Source organism: Nomascus leucogenys, chromosome 7b, assembly GCF_006542625.1.
Source record: "Nomascus leucogenys isolate Asia chromosome 7b, Asia_NLE_v1, whole genome shotgun sequence".
NCBI classification, from domain to species: domain Eukaryota; kingdom Metazoa; phylum Chordata; class Mammalia; order Primates; family Hylobatidae; genus Nomascus; species Nomascus leucogenys.
Genome location: NC_044387.1, coordinates 55,577,636 through 55,596,848, shown reverse-complemented (window position 1 = coordinate 55,596,848; position 19,213 = coordinate 55,577,636). Strand labels below are relative to the sequence as shown.

Genomic DNA, 19,213 nt, shown 5'->3' with positions numbered 1-19,213 from the left:
GGGTTTTCTAAATATACAATCGTGTCATCTGCAAACAGAGACAATTTGACTTCCTCTCTTCCTATTTGAATACACTTTATTGCTTTCTCTTGCCTGATTGCCCTGGAGAGAACTTCCAATACTATGTTGAATAGGAGTGGTGAGAGAGGGCATCCCTGTCTTGTGCCAGTTTTCAAAGGGAATGCTTCCAGTTTTTGCCCATTCCGTATGATATTGGCTGTGGGTTTGTCATAAACAGCTCTTATGCTGAGATACGTTCCATCATACTTAGTTTATTGAGAGGTTTTAGCATGAAAGGCTGTTGAATTTTGTTGAAGGCCTTTTCTGCATCTATTGAGATAATCATGTGGTTTTTGTCATTGGTTCTGTTTATGTGATGGATTGCATTTATTGATTTGCGTATGTTGAACCAGCCTTGCATCCCAGAGATGAAGCTGACTTGATTGTGGTGGATAAGCTTTTTGATGTGCTGCTGGATTCGGTTTGCCAGTATTTTATTGAGGATTTTTGCATCAATGTTCATCAGGGATATTGGTCTGAAATTCTCTTTTTTTTGTTGTGTCTCTGCCAGCCTTGGGTACCAGGATGATGCTGGCCTCATAAAACGAGTTAGGGAGGATTCTCTCTTTTTCTATTGATTGGAATAGTTTCAGAAGGAATGGTACCAGCTCCTCTTTGTACCTCTGGTAGAATTCGGCCGTGAATCTTTCTGGTCCTGGACTTTTTTTGTTTGGTAGGCTATTATTGCCTCAATTTCAGAACCTGTGATTGGTCTATTCAGGGATTCAACTTCTTCCTGGTTTAGTCTTGGGAGAGTATATGTGTCGAGGAATTTATCCATTTCTTCTAGATTTTCTAGTTTATTTGCGTGGAGGTGTTTATAGTATTCTCTGATGGTAGTTTGTATTTCTGTGGGATCAGTGGTGATATCCCCTGTATCATTTTTTATCGCGTCGATTTGATTCTTCTCTCTTTTCTTCTTTATTTGTTTTGCTAGTGGTCTATTTTGTTGATCTTTAAAAAAAAACTAGCTCCTGGATTCATTGATTTTTTGAAGGGTTTTTTGTGTCTCTATCTCCTTCAGTTCTGCTCTGATCTTAGTTATTTCTTGCCTTCTGCTAGCTTTTGAATTTGTTTGCTCTTGCTTCTCTAGTTCTTTTAATTTTGATGTTAGGGTATCGATTTTAGATCTCTCCTGCTTTCTCTTGTGGGCATTTAGTGCTATAAATTTCCCTCTACACACTGCTTTAAATGTTTCCTAGAGATTCTGGTACATTGTGCCTTTGTTCTCATTGGTTTCAAAGAACATCTTTATTTCTGCCTTCATTTCGTTATTTACCCAGTAGTCATTCAGGAGCAGGTTGTTCAGTTTCCATGTAGTTGTGTGGTTTTGAGTGAGATTCTTAATCTTGAGTTCTGATTTTGCACTGTGGTCTGAGAGACAGTTTGTTGTGATTTCTGTTCTTTTATATTTGCTGAGGAGTGTTTTACTTCCAATTATGTGGTCAATTTTAGAATAAGTGCGATGTGTTGCTGAGAAGAATGTATATTCTGTTGATTTGGGTTGGAGAGTTCTGTAGATGTCTATTAGTTTCGCTTGGTCCAGAGCTGAGTTCAAGTCCTGGATATCCTTGTTAATTTTCTGTCTCGTTGATCTAATATTGACAGTGGGGTGTTAAAGTCTTCCATTATTATTGTGTGGGAGTCTAAGTCTCTTGTACGTCTCTAAGGACTTGCTTTATGAATCTGGGTGCTCCTATATTGGTGGCATATATATTTAGGATAGTTAGCTCTTCTTGTTGAATTGATCCCTTTACCATTATGTAGTGGCCTTCTTTGTTTCTTTTGATCTTTGTTGGTTTAAAGGCTGTTTTATCAGAGACCAGGATTGCAACCTTTGCTTTTTTTTTTTTTTTGCTTTCTATTTGCTTGGTAGATCTTCCTCCATCCCTTTCTTTTGAGCCTGTGTATATCTTTGCGTGTGAGATGGGTCTCCTGAATACAGCACACTGATGGGTCTTAACTCTTTATCCAATTTGTCAGTCTGTGTCTTTTAATTGTGGGGCATTTAGCAATTGTACTTATGGAGATAGAGTAGAATGATGGTTACCAGAGTCTGGGAAAGGGTAGTGTGTGTGTGTGGGTGAGTAAGGTGGGATAGTTAATGAGTAAAAGAAATAGTTAGATAGAATGAAAAAGATCTAGTATTTGGTAGCACAACAGGATAACCATAGTCTACAATAATTTATTGTACATTTAAAAATAACTAAAAGAGTATAATTGGATTGTTTGCAACACAGAGAAATGATAAATGCTTGTGGTGATGGATACCCCATTTACTCTGATGTGATTATTATGCATTGTATGCTTGTATTAAACTACCTTATGTATCCCATAAATATATATACCTACTGTGTACCTGCTAAAATTAAAAATATAAAGTTTCAAAAATCAGTTTTTCTTTTAAAACCAAGGTTTACATATTCTCTAATTTTATCCTTTTCCATCACAATTGAACAAAGTTGTTTTGTATACATACAGTGATATTAAAGTTTTTAGTTTTGGCCTCTTATAATCATTTTTGCTTTTGACCCAGTTGTGTTAAATTATAAATCAGTGGTGCTGCTTTTTAAAAACTAGCATCAGCACTTCTATTTTCCCCATTTCTAATCATCTTTAAAATAAAATAAGGGAAAATTTAGTAAAAAAGTCATGTGATTTACAAGTATAGTTGAACAAAGATAGTGATTATATGGAAAGCATATATTCACTGGAAGATATAAAACCATGTTATAATTAGAAATAATTATTCTTCAGGAGATTTTAAAAGTTCAAATTCCAAATTTGAAATATGGACTAAGAATATTAAAGTAGGCCGGGTGCGGTGGCTCACTCCTGTAATCCAGCACTTTGGGAAGCCGAGGTGGGTAGATCATTTGAGGTCCGGAGTTTGATACCAGCCTGGCCGACATGGTGAAACCCCGCCTCCACTAAAATACAAAAATTAGCCGGGAGTGGTGGTGCGCACCTGAACTTCCAGCTACTTGGGAGGCTGAGGCAGAAGAATCACTTGAACCAGAGAGGTGGAAGTTGCAGTGAGGTGGAAGTTGCAGTGAGCTGAAACTGTGCCACTTCACTCCAGCCTGGGTGACAGCAACACTCTGTCTCAAAAAAAAGAAAAAAAAAAAGAATATAAAAGTATAACATTTGAAAATACAGATAAAATCAAATAATTTCAAGTATTTGCAAATAATCTGCAAATACTTGAAATAAGTACTAGGTTATGCATTGTACATATGAGTATATACTATTCTATATATCATTACATATTACATATATTTATTACATATGTTGTTATACACATGTACCTGTGAACATAGTAGTTTACGTCGTTACTCATTTAGGCCAAGGGAGAGCAGGATATTAGGTTATTGTTTGGTTCAGTCACATTTTGGAATTCTGAACCAGGAATGATGTGTTGAAAGTAAAGACTAAAGGTCTTTCCTTGCTTCCAGAGGTACTTGCACAGTGAATTGTTTCCTGTTTCACTTATTTAGCTTTTCAGTGTTTTTATTTCAACCCTCTGGGGTGAGAGAAATGCCATTTAGTAAAAAGCAAATGCTAGTAATACTAACAATTTTAATAATAGGACATAAATACTTTGGTCATTAATTACATTTTTGTTACCTCTGAAATATTACAGCATTAGTTACTTTTAGTTATCATTTACTGCAGCCAGCAGTCAAGACACTTAGAGCTTTTTATATTTTTTCCCTCTCGACTGTGAGCACCTTGAGGGTGCTCTTGTCTTTTGTGTGTGTGTGTGTGTGTGTGTGTGTGTGTGTGTGTGTGTGTGTGTGTGTGTTATGTGTCACAGTGCCTGGCACTGTTGATTTTTAGGGAATGCTCATTGAGAGAAAGAAGTAATGGAAACTTATTCTTGTAATTCAGTTGTCTTTATATGATTTCTGAAGTCAACTAGTAGTATGCATGGAATAATCACTGTGGTGTATTCGTGGTGACCAACAAGAAAATAAATGAATGGAACACTTGAAAATCTAGGCATCCCACTTTAGTCCAGTGTATTAACTAGCTCCCTATACATTTCTCTTCTTCTTGGCTAAAGCTTCAGCCTAAAATCATTGTACTTAGGGTATAGGTGTTCTCGACAGTTAGTCCATGTTGCCCTTTCTTCTCCATCTGCTGCCAAACCAATGACCAGCATGTGGTGTATGTTTGGTGGGTTCATGAAGTAAGTGTTTATATGATCTCATGTTAACTGGGCACCAAGTATTCAACATTGCCCTAGAGACCCCCATCTTTGGCATGCTGCACATACACTGCCTCTATATATATAAGTTTGTACCTCTCCCAGATGAAGTGGCTTTCTGTGAGAACTGTGATAATAAGATAAACATTAGTAGCTGGAACCCATAGAAGTAGAAGCAGATAGGCTATTGGCAGGTTACATCAATTCTCCTGAAGCTTGGATAAACAGCTGTGAATCTCAACATATCCTGACCTTTGCTTTGGAGAAGGCTGGCAAGCCTATGGTGGCTGTTATCTCGCTCAGAACTTGGTAATACCAATTTATTTTAGTCAGGTGGCTTAGATTTTGTCTGGGAGCCGTACAGCAATGAGAATTCTCAATTATGTAGTTTCTTGATTGCTCATAGTCTTTTATGGAACAAGAGAAAGAATGAATGAGACAGTAATAGAAATTGAATAATATTATATTGAATGCGAAAATATTTAAAATATTTATTGGACTCTCTTGTATTCTGTTAGTCTATAATTATGTGTTCTTATTAAGATTCTTTTCCCATTAGCTAATAACAAAAATAGCTAATTTCATTGAGTGCTTAACTCTTTGCCAAGTACTGTACTGGATTCTCTTTATTCTATTTCAATAACTCACAATCTAGGTTTTATCATCAGCTTGAACTCCATAGTGACATATCTCTCACAAAAGTATAAAGAACTCATTTTTATTCAACAGCCATTTGTACATGCAATGAATATTGCATGGATAAATGTTGGGAGAGCCCCACTCTATGAGTTTGGAACAGGGAGTTGTCAGAGCTATACTCATTATGCTATCTTTACAGGGATACAACCCTAAGCTTTTAACAGGTAAAATCTCATAAAGTTGGATTAGGGACTCTGGAAGGGCATGAGAGAAGATCAAAGATGACCTTTGAACCTTCTCTCCTATACCACTTTTTAAAATCCTTTCTTGAAGAAAGGAAACCAAGATTGTGGGAGGCATGGTCCAATCTTACCTTTTTTTATCTAATTTGTAAGCGTTCTAAGAAAACAAAACATGCACCTTCTTGAGCTCCTGTGTGAACATGAGACCAAAGCTTGCATTTAACACTGAACTTTGCCTACCTCCCTAGCAGTAGGTAAATCATACTTTTCAGTGCTTTTACTTGGCAGACAGGAAAATCAGTTGCCCTCTCAAGTAAGTAATGTTTTGCTTCAAATATGTAAGAAGTTATCAGAATTCATTGATACTAACTTAAGATTTTTTTCTTATAATATGTGAAATCAGTAACTAAGACATTTTTTGTGTCTCTTAATAAGTTTACAGTTATTTGGCATATTTGTATATAAAAACATGTATATTTTTAGTTTAGTTTTAATATAGTATTTCTGTACTTATATATAGTTATTTTTAGTTGGAATATACTGTTGCCTCTTGCAATATAGAAACTACCTAAGAAGTGAAATGAAAAAGGTAATGAAAAATGTTTGTAAACACATTAAAGATTAAAACAGTGGCTGAGTCCAGTGAAGGGAAGTGATCCTATGAATTAGTAATGAAAGTGCATTTATAGGTTATTATCTTACTGGGGTCTGAGTTTTAACAGCTGCTGATACTTTCATAGAAGCCTGAGTAGTCTGTAATAATTTGAGTGTTCATTCTGTTTATGGATTGTTTTTTAATAGAAACACTGAATGGTGTTGCCTCTCTTAAATTACCTCAAATTATCATTATAAAAATAAGATAAGTAAATATATCTTGTAAACACAAAAGGTGCTTTCTCACTCTCTGTGTATATGCATTTGTAATATAAAATTTTTTAATTATGTATTTTTTATTGAGTGGTAGCTTTAAGAGTTTGAAACTTCATTTAGATCCCATGAATACAATTTGTGACAATTTCTAAGTATATTGGGTTGAAAAAAAATAAGTTTGTGTTATAAACAGAATTGTAAGAATATTTCAGTTGAATAGGAGACCAAGTATTTTAGAAGCAGATGTTGTCATATAAGCAATGAATATGTTAATTATATGTTATTTGTATGTATTACTTAATTAGGTACACACCTAATTTGCTGGTTGTATACAAGTAACACTTTGTCACCCGCTTGGTTTTATTCTGTGTAGTTGAAAACAAACTGCAGGCTGGGTGCAGTGGCTTATGCCTGTAATCTCAGCACTTTGGGAGGCTGAGGTGGGAGGATCGCTTGAGTCCAGGAGTTCAAGGCTGCAGTGAGCTAGTATTGCGCCACTGCACTCAATCCTGGTTGAAAGAGTGAGACCCTCTGTCTATTAAAAGAACAAAAAAGAGAAAAGAAAACAAATGGCAGTTTCTTAAAACTATTTTAAAATTCTAAAATTTAAATATTTAAATATCTTACTAATTCTCTGGTCTTTTCTGCAGTTAGTTAGAAGGAGGAATGTTTCCCTATAATCACAATTGATAATACTAGTTTTTAAAATAACTCACTTAAAGAATACAAAGGATAATAACCTTTTTTGGTTTCTAAGCAAAGCACACATATAGGTAATTGCTTTTAAATATTATGTGTGAAACAACACATTAAAAGTAAGTAGCCATGTTGTGTTACTCATTATTAAAATTATTTTAACAATAATCACACACTCATTTGTTCCTTTATAATTATTTAAGGGGGGAAATAGAAAATAAGTAGAATTCATCTCATTTATTTTTGCACTGTACTAGATACTTAGGTGAGATATAAAGAAATCTTCTAGTCCCTTTCCTGAGGAGCTTATGGCATTAAAGGTGGGATAAGAAATATTTTTAAAATACTTCAAAAACAATAAAAGTAACGTGTGAATAAATACCAAAGAATGTGATAAAATTGATGTGTCTTAGAAGTGAAAAGATGAAAATTTTAAATAGAAGTTGCCTGATAAAAGTATGCTTATGATGTTAGAAGTTAGTTCATTTCATTATGAACTGTTCACTAGGTTTTTAAATCAAGTATATCTCAATCTTAGTTCTGCTGATCTGTTCTAGTAAAGAATCACCATCAGCCTTGTTGGAACACAGGCAAAACATGCATCTTATATCTTTTATTTCTAGGCATACTTCCGACAGGGTGTTGCCCTCCAGTACCTTGGACGTCATGCCGATGCCCTGGCAGCCTTTGCATCTGGACTGGCTCAAGACCCCAAGAGTCTCCAGCTTCTGGTGGGGATGGTGGAAGCCGCCATGAAATCTCCCATGAGAGGTAAATATGATAAAAGTACTTGGTATAACATTAATTTAAAGAAGATCATTTCTAGCCTTCCAAGACTTTAGGCTCAGGCACAGAGAATTGATAGGTTATCAAATTTGCTAAGATTTGATATTTTACACCAAGGAAAATAAAAAATCACTGCCAACAAGTGATGTTAATGAGGCAGAATAGTATGGTAGAAGGGCCACTCACCTAGAAGTTTGTGGACTTATATTACATTCTTATATTTTTCATTAACTAACTGTATGACAATGGGTAAATGGATCAACTTCTCTGGCTTTTGGGATTATTTAAAAACCCTTATAGTTTTTCTGTAGTCTGAAATTCTATAATTCTAAACCACAACACTTTTAGTAGGAAATTGATTTTCAGATGGACCAGTATATGCCTTCTAGAAATACTTAAATAAGAGAAGACATTTGACATTCTTATATTTCATAAAAGAAATACATATCTAATTGTAGGCTGTGTCTCAAATTTTTCAGAGGAGCATTAAAAGATTATGTTGAATTAAAAGAAGAAAGAAACAAGACAGATACCAGTTTACATATTTTCTCCCTGTTCTACTTTACACTGGTTGGTATTCTGGAACAAAAAAAAGAATGGATTGAAAATGGTACTGTAGAGGTTGGAGGAGTTCTGAGGCCCAAAACAGATTGGCTTCATTCTGAGGAGTGTTGATTTTTGAGGAATGAATTCTTGGGAAGATTTGACTAAAAGTATGTATAGCAATTGCTATCTTTGGGGAGTGATTGAGACACCGAGGCAGATTTATGGTAGACAGTAGACAGCTAATAATGATTCATTTTAATCAGGGTATGTCAAGCAGAACTCTGTTTTTCAGTCTGAAGTGGTATGTTTTTGAATTTTTCATATGGAAAAATGAACTTAAAATTTTTAATAGCAGCATCATTCAACATTTTATCTAGTTTTGAAAATGTTCGCAGCCTTAGATATTTTTAATATACTGGCTAGTATTATACTTGGCTCAAAGTATGTGCCAAATAAAAGTTTGATAAACTAAATGGTGCTCATTTGGTCTCTGGGTAATTCATAGCTATAAAAAATATTTTCCTGAAATTCAGGATATTTTAGGAAGAAAGTGTTAAGAAAACCTCTCTCAGCCGGGCGCGGCGGCTCACGCCTGTAATCCCAGCACTTTGGGAGGCCGAAGCGGGCGGATCACGAGGTCAGGAGATCAAGACTATCCTGGCTAACACGGTGAAACCCCGTCTCTACTAAAAATACAAAAAATTAGCCGGGCGTAGTGGTGTGTGCCTGTAGTCCCAGCTACTCGGGAGGCTGAGGCAGGAGAATGGCGTGAACCCTGGAGGCGGAGCTTGCAGTGAGCCGAGATTGCGCCACTGCACTCCAGCCTGGGCGACAGAGCCAGACTCCGTCTCAAAAAAAAAAAAAAAAAAAAGAAAACCTCTCTCTTTATGCGATTTTATAAACTCTACAAAGCTGAGGTTTTGCCACAGGCTGAAACCTCCTGGGGACCTGCTGTTAATAAACTCTGACTGGCCAGGCGTGTTGGCTTATGCCTGTAATCCCAGCACTTTGGGACGCCGAGGTGAGCAGATCACGAGGTCAGGATTTTGAGACCAACCTGACCAACACGGTGAAACCCCGTCTCTACTAAAAATACAAAAAATTAGCTGGGTGTGCTAGTGCGCGCCTGTAATCCCAGCTACTCAGGAGGCTGGGGCAGGAGAATTGCTTGAACCTGGGAGGCGGAGGTTGCAGTAAGCCGAGATCGCACCACTGCACTCCAGCCTGGGTGACAGAGTGAGACTCTGTCTCAAAATAAATAAATAAATAAATAAATAAATAAATAAAAAATAAATAAACTCTGACTTAGAGCAGATGCATTTTGGAGCTCCAGGGCTTAGGGAGCAGGGGCAGAATGGACAATAAGAAAAAAATCATCTTATCTCTCCTTTCCATTTTCTAGTTTTTTCTTGTTCTCTCCCTACACCCTTCCACAAGGAATTTACATGGAACATTTTTTATTTAGTTCAGGAAGATACTACCTCTTTATTCTGAGGTTCTTCTGCTGCTGCCTTAGAATATTGGAGTGAATGTGTTGAGATCAGTAGAATCACTTACCATTTTGCCTTTGAAGCGATCTATTTAGATAAATGTAGGGAAATCTTCCCTGCACTGCTAGAAATAGCTCAGAGCTGCTGTCACCCTTAGGGTTTTCTCTACCAGGTTCTTTCCCATCTTATGTAAGTGACCTAAGGCTGAACCTGGAGAAAGCAGCTTCCTACTGTTGCCTGGAATGCTTCAATATCTTCTTGTCTTCCCTTAAGGCAATTTAATTTATCTGATTTATTTTTAGCATTGTCTTTACCACTGTATCTATTCCAGGTAGGCTTTTCTTACCAACAATTTATGGAGTATGTTACATTGCACAGTATTGTTCTGTGCATCATCCCACATCTTAATGACCTCTCTTTTTGTCATATGGTTGTAATTGACAAAATTTCTCATCATTTGCTGCCCACTTTTTTTTTTTTTTTGAGACGGAGTCTCGCTCTGTCGCCGAGGCTGGAGTGCAGTGGCGCCATCTCGGCTCACTGCAAGCTCCACCTCCTGGGTTGACGCCATTCTCCTGCCTCAGCCTCCTGAGTAGCTGGGACTACAGGCACCCGCCACCACATCCGGCTAATTTTTTCTATTTTTGGTAGAGACGGGGTTTCACTGTGTTAGCCAGGATGGTCTTGATCTCCTGACCTCGTGATCCTCCCGCCTTGGCCTCCCAAAGTGCTGGGATTACAGGCGTGAGCCACCGCGCCCGGCTGCTGCCCACTTTTTAAGCCATTGTTTATTTTAGCCTCGTGCAGCTTCCTAAGTTTTGCCATTGTTGCAGAGCTGTGCAGTTTGGGTCACTTTACATATACGTCTGATCTGTTACGTCAGTTGTTTTTGTAATTTTTTTTTTTTTTTGTATTTTAAAGGCTAGTCAAGTGAAGCAGTGAGAGTGGAGAAGGATAAATCTGTAACTGGTTGTGATCAGTTAGTTGTAACTACTATTGCACTCAGACCAGCCTGTTTTGTAATCCTTGAATGCAGCGGAGAAAACTGGTCCTGGTGCTTCTATAAGCAGACAAAGCTCTCATGACTTGCACAGTGTTCCTGTGGTTTGGTCTTTGTGGAAGTTTTAAGATTTTATTTCTTTTAAGGCAGGGCCAACCTATATTAATATACCCTTTCCCCCATATAAATACATTATATTTTTCCACACTGATGCTCATTTGATTTTTTATTATTGTTGCCTGTATTTCTAACTGATTAAATCTGTTTTACTTTATTTTTTTAGTTTCACTCATGCACACAAATCAGATATCAGCTAAACCTTTTCTCCTGTGGATATACTTACATTATTTTATATGATGTATTTCTCTTAAATCATTAATGAGAATATAAAATAAATATAAATTGATACTTTCTTTTATGTGATTTCTCAAGTAATCTTTTTACCATATTCTATTTCTTTTTTAAGATAATCTTTCAGCAATTTCAGTTTATTGTATCTTACAAACACTTAAGCAAATTTGGATGTTGTAGCATACTATTACTGCCAACCATGGATTTATTAATGTAATTACCAAGTGAGATTGAGTTTACCTTTATTTGTTCCTCTAAAGATGCTAGGGTCACTTCTTGCTGAGGACCTCTTGTGTATATTGTCTCTCTTCCTGTTAATTTGGCAATCTAAAAACTATTACATTTATGGTCTATCACCTGTTGTGGTGTTTCCACCAGCTCCTGGGGACCCAGGGAAGCTGATTTTATGAAGTGCTATTGGAAAATGCCTGTTAAATGTATAAGCTTTTCTTGCAGGGTCAAGTTGGGGCTCACCTTTTATTTGCCTAATTGTCTACCCTAAGTGGGCTCATTCCCTCTGATTCTCTTTTAGGTGGGAGTCACTTTTCACAGGAGGCTTCCTTCTGAAATGTTATGTTAAAAACATAGGCTCGGGCACCTGTAATCCTAGCTACTTAGGAGGCTGAGGCAGGAGAATCACTTGAACCTGGGAGGCGGAGGTTGTAGCGAGCTGAGATCGTGTCCCTGCACACCAGCCCGGGTGACAGACAGAGTGAGACTCCGTCTTAAAAAAACAAAAAACAGGCCGGGCGCGGTGGCTCACGCTTGTAATCCCAGCACTTTGGGAGGCCGAGGCGGGCGAATCATGAGGTCAGGAGATCGAGACCACGGTGAAACCCCGTCTCTACTAAAAAAAAATACAAAAAAAATTAGCCGGGCGTGGTGGCGGGCGCCTGTAGTCCCAGCTACTCGGAGAGGCTGAGGCAGGAGAATGGCGTGAACCTGGGAGGCGGAGCTTGCAGTGAGCCGAGATTGCGCCACTGCACTCCAGCCTGGGCGACAGAGCGAGACTCCGTCTCAAAAAAAAAAAAACAAAAAACAAAAAACAAAAACATAGGCTTCTTCCCCCAAAAGATTGGAATCTAATTCCAGCACTGCCATTTGCTAGTCCATTGGCTGAGCAAGGTTGCTTCCTTTCTCTATACTTCAGTCTGTATCTGTAGAGAGAAATTATAATATCCATCTCCTAATGTTGTTTTGAAAGTCAAGAACTAGCATATAAAGGCAGGCCTCTGTAGGATGCCTTTTCCTCTGCAGTATGATGCCATTCTTCTCACCAAAGAGTGGAAGCAGCAGCAGTACTAATTGCTCTTATGTTTAGGGCAGGCGTAGTGGTGTGGATGTGGAACGAACACTACGTAGTACCTAAGGTCCTCTTTATGAGCACTCACTGGAGAAGTTTCTCTCAAGCCTTAGTAGAAAAGACCTTGCCTCTCTTTCCTTCTTATCTCCAGATATTCTCAACTAAAACTACCTGCAGTTCCTAGAAAACACTGGTTTCTCACGTTTCTGATTTCTATTCAGGTACCACTTCCTTTGGGAAGCCTTCCCAGACCTACCCTGGTAGAGTTAGTAAAAACTTTCTCTTTTGGGGTCCCATAGCACATTTTACCACTTCTAAGAACTCTGAATTAAAAGTTATATCATTATTATTATTATTATTATTTTGAGACAGGATCTCACTCTGCCACCTAGGCTGGAGTACAGTGGCATGGTCATGGCTCACTGCAGCCTCGACCTTCCTGGGCACAGGTGATCCTCCCACCTCAGCCTCCTGAGTAGCTGGGACTGTAGGTCTGTGCCACTACACCCAGCTAATTTTTGTATTTTTTATAGAGATGAGGTTTCACCGTGTTGCCCAGGCTGGTCTTGAACTCCTGGGCCATTGGCCTTGGCTCCCAAAGTGCTGGGATTACAGGTGTGAGCCACCATGCCTGGCCTCATTATTTTATGTATTACAAAGAAAGGAAAAAACTACCGACTATTATGATGACACATATTTTTATTTTATGTCTTCCGAAAGAGCTCTTTTAGGCCCCTTTAGATATAAAAGTGACACACCATTTCATAGCACTGTTGAGTTCACAGGTATTAAATCCCAAATTCAGAGATTGTTAATATGTGAATAAATGTGCATCTCAGAACTGATGAAATACAGTATATCTCTTAGTTGAGTGTGATTTTGTTTATTATTAGCCTCTGCTACATTCCTACAAGCTCTTCAAGTGTTAGGAAGTATGATTTTGTTCATCTTAAATTTTTAAAGCCTTTATATTTCAAAAACACTTAATGGCTGATGAATTGATGTTGCAAAGGGCTTTATATTCTTATGGAGTTCATTTGACATTGCCTATTTCATGTATTATCCATAGACTCTAGAAAGAAAAGCATCTTAATAGCTATAGGCTGCCAAAACTCTGTTTCACCTAGCCTGATAAAATCACAAAATTAGTCTCTTTGCTAATAGACCAAGTTTACTTTAAAATCGGAGTTAGAATAATAGAGTTGGAAATAATTGTAGTGATCACCTATACATTTAGAAAACTTATCTTACCACTTGTATATCTAGAGCTTTTGATTGTGGGTGTGGACCAATGAGACATAATTACAACCCAAGCAGAGAAATTTGATAGTAAAAAATTTTTAAATTTATATACAGTGAAATGGACTTTTGTGTGTGTGTATCTGTACACATTGACATACATATATACATGAATAGATTTGTGTAACAATCACCACTTTCAACCTACACATTTGACCAAGTGAGAGACTGAGGCTATGTGACTTTTAAATACAGGTGTCTGTATGTATGTAGCTCAGTGTTTTCCCCATTAATTTACATCAACTTCCTTCCCTACAAGTATTCTTTGGTCAGTTCAAGCTGGCCTATTCAGCAATCCCTGTCATTTCATGTATCTGTCTTCCCTGGCACTTCTGTTAGGACAAATCTTCTGCATAAAATGCCTTCTACTCTCAGAAATGCTTAGCAAAGACTTGTCTAAGCCCTACTCTTTTTTCAAGAGATCAATTTCTGCTTCCATGAAGCTTTCCAGTTGCCCTTGATAATCCCTCCCTGTTCCAAACTCTTATAGCATGTTTTGTATATTAGCCTTGCATTGATCTTTGCATTATAATTTATCTTTTGAAGTGTATTTCCTATATACCGAGAAGGGAAATTTTATCTTTTACTTCTCTTTCATCAGTTTCATTTTCATCTAGTGAAAATTTGTACAATTAAAGATTTCTTTCTCTTTTGGGAATCTTCCAGGTATTTCTTTCTGTGGCAATGTTCACTCTTCTTCCTACCATTGTTGTAGAATTTTAGAGTCTCAATTAGATGATTATTTCTCTAACTTAGCTGTGGTTGCTCTGGGAAAAGATATCACCGAGTAAAGCATAGTATCTTTGCTAGCCATCAGTCAATTTGGGCTGTCAGTTTAGGGCATTCTCCATCATACACTTCTGCTTCTGCCGTCTATAATAAAAGCTGAAAGCATCAGATCCTAATTTTCCCATTCTCCCTAGTAGCTGGGACCCCATCCTTGAATCAGAAGCTAAAGGTTCAAAGAAGAAAGGATAGCACAGAATTTGTTCTCGTGGTGGAGGTGGCAATGGTGACACTCATTTTCCAAGGGTGGCATTCAGTGAGGTGGTGTGGGGAGGAGCATTGTAAACTGTGGTGTCCTGGTTACAATGGTTATGTTGCCTTCACCAGGCAGCTTTTGTGGTATGATTTTGACTGAGGGTTTGGAGGCCTGGTTTTCCACCTTTCCCAGTAGTCACTCAATGTGTTTCTTTTCTGCTTACAAGCAGCCAAGATTGGTGTATGTCGCTAGCAACTAAGAATCTTGCCTGGTGTGATGTTGTAGAACCTGGGCTTAGAGCCCTGCAGTGTGTTCTTATCCTGGCTATGTCCCAAGCTTTCCAACTTTGGGTAAGTCACTTAAATACTCAGATTCTTCATTTCTAAGAGAGCATATTTTAAAAGCCTTTTCAACTCTAAAATTCTATTATTTTTTTTCTGCTAATTGGCCAGTGGGATGCTGATGTGATCAACATTGACTGCCAAACTCATCAGCGGACACCACCAAAATTCTGCTCACAGTATTTCATTATGGTATTGTGCTTTGGTATTCTAGCAATTCCTGGGTTCTTGTGCCTGTACTTAACCCCATTGGTTAGCTAGTGTTTACCAGCACTCTGCACGGCTTGAATCTTGACAGGTGTAAGAATGTTCTTTGTTCTCTGTTAGTGATCTGATTGAAGGAAAAAAATGCTTTAGGCACCCGCAGGTTTCCAGGTTTCAAGATTTCTGTGGCATTGTTGATTCAGACAAGAGCTTTCTAGTGGAGAGTTTAGATTCAAAGTCATAAATTGTAAAAATTACATTTTAATGCAGTACTGTTGGCTAGGAGACTCAAGATTTAAAGAGACCACCCATTTTATAGTTTTTCTTTTTTTACATGTGCATAGTGGAAAAACTAATGTGAAATAGTTTTTCAGGAAAGCTAATAATAAATGCTTTTTAAGTGCCATCTCATTTAGGGCTATCATTAATACCTCTGCAGTTGTCTTTAAAGAAAAAAAGAATTGGGAAAAGGAGCTTAGAGGTTATCTACATTCAAACTTAGCTTCAAATGGGAAAAAAATCTCCTGTGGCTTACTGACCCCATCTATGTTCTTTTAATACCATATGAAAATAAAATGAGACCAACATTAATTTTATCTTCCATCTTAATAAATAAATTCAGATGATTTCTTTATGGTTTCATTTATGACCACAACAAAAATGGATAATATTCTTCTAGTCGGGGGCTACTGGTCTCAGAAGCAGCAATGGATACTGGGTTACCCGTGAGAATGACAAGGGTTTTGTTGGGAGAGCTTTTATTGCATCTTCTAGGAAAAAATATGGACAGGGTTTATTAATCTGTCATTCAGATTCAAGTTTATCAGCCTGGGCGTGGTAACTCACAGCGGTAATCTCAGCACTTTGGGAGGTCGAGGTGGGAGGATTGCTTGAGCCGAGTAGTTTGACACCAGCCTGAGCAACGTAATGAGACCTCATCTCTACAAAAATTTTTTGAAAATTAGCCATGGACAATGGTGTGTGCCTGTGGTCCTAGCTACTTGGGAGGCTAAGGTGGAAGGATTTACTTGAGTCTAGAAGGTTGAGCCTGCAGTGAGCCACGATTATGCCACTGCACTCCAGCCTGGGTGACGGAGCAAAACCTGTCACAAACAAACCTCTTATCAAATGCCAGACATGTTAGGGACTTTCACCTGTGTTCATGATGAGTTTTCTGAGTACCCACATTGTGCCACTTGCTATGGAGTTACAGTAGTCCTATAGCAGTCTTTAGATTTAGCTGGAAAAATATTTACAAAATTAATACGTGTAGAACAATTCTAAAATAGTGACCAAACTGTGCAATACTATTAAAATGCAGCACAAGTTTGGATACACAGATTAATGTATGCCAGAGGAGGACCTGGGGATATTCCCAGTACAAGTAGGACTTGAGGGATATGCCTGTAATATTTTGAGAGGGGAACAGGACAGAGGAGAGGGAACTATTCAGGGAAAGTGGCACATGATGATCACAAAGGCCAAAAGAAAGGATAAGACATATACATGCAAGAGTGAGGAGAAGGAAATTACTGGACTGGGGTTTGTGATACTAGTCATATGAGATAAGCAGACAGTTAGGGTGGTACTAGAATAAAGGTTGAAGAATTTATACTTGAAATAAGCCACAAAAGGTATGATAAACATTTGTTTCTAGAGCATGTTAGAAAAGATTGTTTTTGTATCATCCTACATTCTCCTGTTATGTTGCTGTTATTGTTGTTTATTTTCAGACTCCCTCGAGCCCACTTATCAGCAGCTTCAGAAAATGAAACTGGACAAGAGTCCCTTTGTGGTCGTGTCTGTTGTTGGGCAGGAACTCCTGACAGCTGGCCATCATGGGGCCTCTGTGGTTGTCTTAGAAGCCGCACTGAAGATTGGTACCTGCAGCCTCAAACTGAGAGGTTCTGTTTTCTCTGCCCTGAGCAGTGCTTACTGGTCTCTTGGAAATACAGAGAAGAGCACTGGATATATGCAGCAGGACTTGGATGTAGCCAAGACCTTAGGTAGAGTGATGCTTCTCTTCTCTATTTCAGTGCAGAAAGGGAACAAAGAAAGCTGAGTAACATGACATGAATGAGAATAATATGCAGTGAAAAGTGATGGCCTGGTTGCTCACACCTGTAATCCCAGCGCTTTGGGAGGATTGCTTAAGGCCAGGAATTTGAGACCACCCTGGGCAACAGAGTGAGACCCTGTTTCTAAAAAAAAAAAAAAAAAAAAAAATAGCTGGGTGTGGTGTACCTGTGTCTTAGCTACTCTGGAGGCCGAGGTGGGAGGATTGCTTGAGCCCAGGCATTCAAGGTTACACTTAGCTATGATGATGCTACTGCACTCTTAGCCTGGACAACAGAGCAAAACCCTGTCTCTTAAACAAAAAATAAAACAAAGAAAAAAAAAAGTGAGTGCCTCTAGAACATTCTCTGTTTTAGACTATTCAGGTCTTTACAGCTTTCTCATATAACAAGGTTCTAGCACTCCCAAAAGGCCAAGAGATGTGGAATAACATACTCACTGCCCTCTTCAGAGATTTGGGCTTACAAAATATGTGAGATGATAACATTGTTGGGTTAATTTTTCATCTTAGTTTTAATTTTTTCCTTCATTAGGATGCATCATCATTTTGTTGAAGGAGATAGTATAGTATAGAGGTTAAGAGTGTATACTGTGGAGCCTGACTACTGGGTTTAGAATCCTGGCTTTGCCACTTACTAGCTGTGTGACTTGGGGCAAGTTTCTTAACCTCTCTGTGACCCAGTTTTCTCATTTGTAAAATAAGTATGGCTTATGATTATGATGGTCATTATGGTGATTATTCAAGGACTTACAGGATTGGAGTAAGAGAAGGGACATGGTGCATCTACCACCAGCATACTTGTAAAGATATTTTTTCGTAGATTTGGAGTCAAATGACTGAACCAACAAGCTGATGGTTGTTTAGAATCAAAGGTCATTAGCGGGGCAATGAGGACTCAAACAGCAGCTAGTTTGTGTTAAGGTCTTTAACCTTTTGTTTCCAAGACACCTAAGTCCCTGTCTGCAGTTGTATGTTATGACAATAATAGCAGTTGTTATCCAGCGATTTAAATTCTAGGACAGTAACTCCGCACATAGGGTCTTGTGGAAGAAACAAATACTTTTCTAAAAGAAGATAAGTGAAATCTTAGCTAATAAATCTGTGGCTCTTAAATTAAGATGACCATTATATATTATAAATAACATTGTAACTTAGAGAAATTTTATCTTTTTTTTTTTTCTCAATTCAATCCAGGTGACCAGACAGGAGAATGCCGAGCTCATGGGAATCTGGGCTCTGCATTCTTCTCCAAAGGAAATTACCGGGAGGCTCTCACTAACCACAGGCATCAGTTGGTACTCGCCATGAAACTCAAAGATCGAGAGGTAGGAAGTTTATCTGCAGACCAAAAACATTTTTTTTTTCTTTTGGAAACGTGGAGCTCTATTTTCTGTTAAAAAACAAACTGTTTCAGGTATCTTAAAATATTACTTTCAGAAGAAAGTATTATTTGAGACTTATTGATTCTGTTTTTCATCAACAATTGAGTGTTCTATATATCCAAGCATAGTCCTTGGATATATAGAAATAGATACGACTTTGTTCTTGACCTCACGATCTAACAGCTTTGTCAGATGCATTGTTCTTACTATCTTCAAATGTGCACAAGTTTATGTAAAATTAGAAAAAAGCTATGTCATTATGCCATACTCATTAAATTGTAAAAAGCAAACATTGTTTTTTTTAGATCAGATATTATTACCGCAAACTCTTTACATTGTTGCTTTGGTGGATTTTCAACTCAGGAGCATATTGAGTTTGATTGAGATATCTGAATCATACTGGTAAAGAAATATCATCATAGTCTTTATTAAAGAGATGAAATATAATATGCTCAAAGAGTTAATATTCAGTAGATGTAACATGATTAGAGACTGTCTGCAGACTGGAAAGAAGGTGAGGTTTGGTGTCAGATAGGCCCAGATTTAAATCCGAGCTGCAGTGCTTCCTGGCTGTGGGATCTTGGGGTTATAACTTAACTCCTCTGTTTTCTTATTCGGGAAATGATTATTCTATTTATTCCAAACACAGTTGTGGTAGGATTATAAATAATATATGTAAAGTGCCCAGCATGGTGTCAGGATTTCCATACTGGCATTCCACAAAGGAACTCCATA

General features: G+C 37.8%; 1 protein-coding gene across 1 annotated transcript in view; it reads left to right on the top strand.

Annotated features, from left to right (window-relative positions):
* The window catches only part of TTC28 (tetratricopeptide repeat domain 28), a 726,372-nt gene that overhangs the window by 370,482 nt on the left and 336,677 nt on the right, over window positions 1–19,213 (top strand). The window contains exons 3-5 of the mRNA XM_003258029.2: window positions 7,341–7,488; window positions 16,753–17,025; window positions 18,291–18,421. Of these exons, the coding sequence (XP_003258077.2) occupies window positions 7,341–7,488; window positions 16,753–17,025; window positions 18,291–18,421 (552 nt within the window). The remainder of the gene's footprint in view (window positions 1–7,340; window positions 7,489–16,752; window positions 17,026–18,290; window positions 18,422–19,213) is intronic.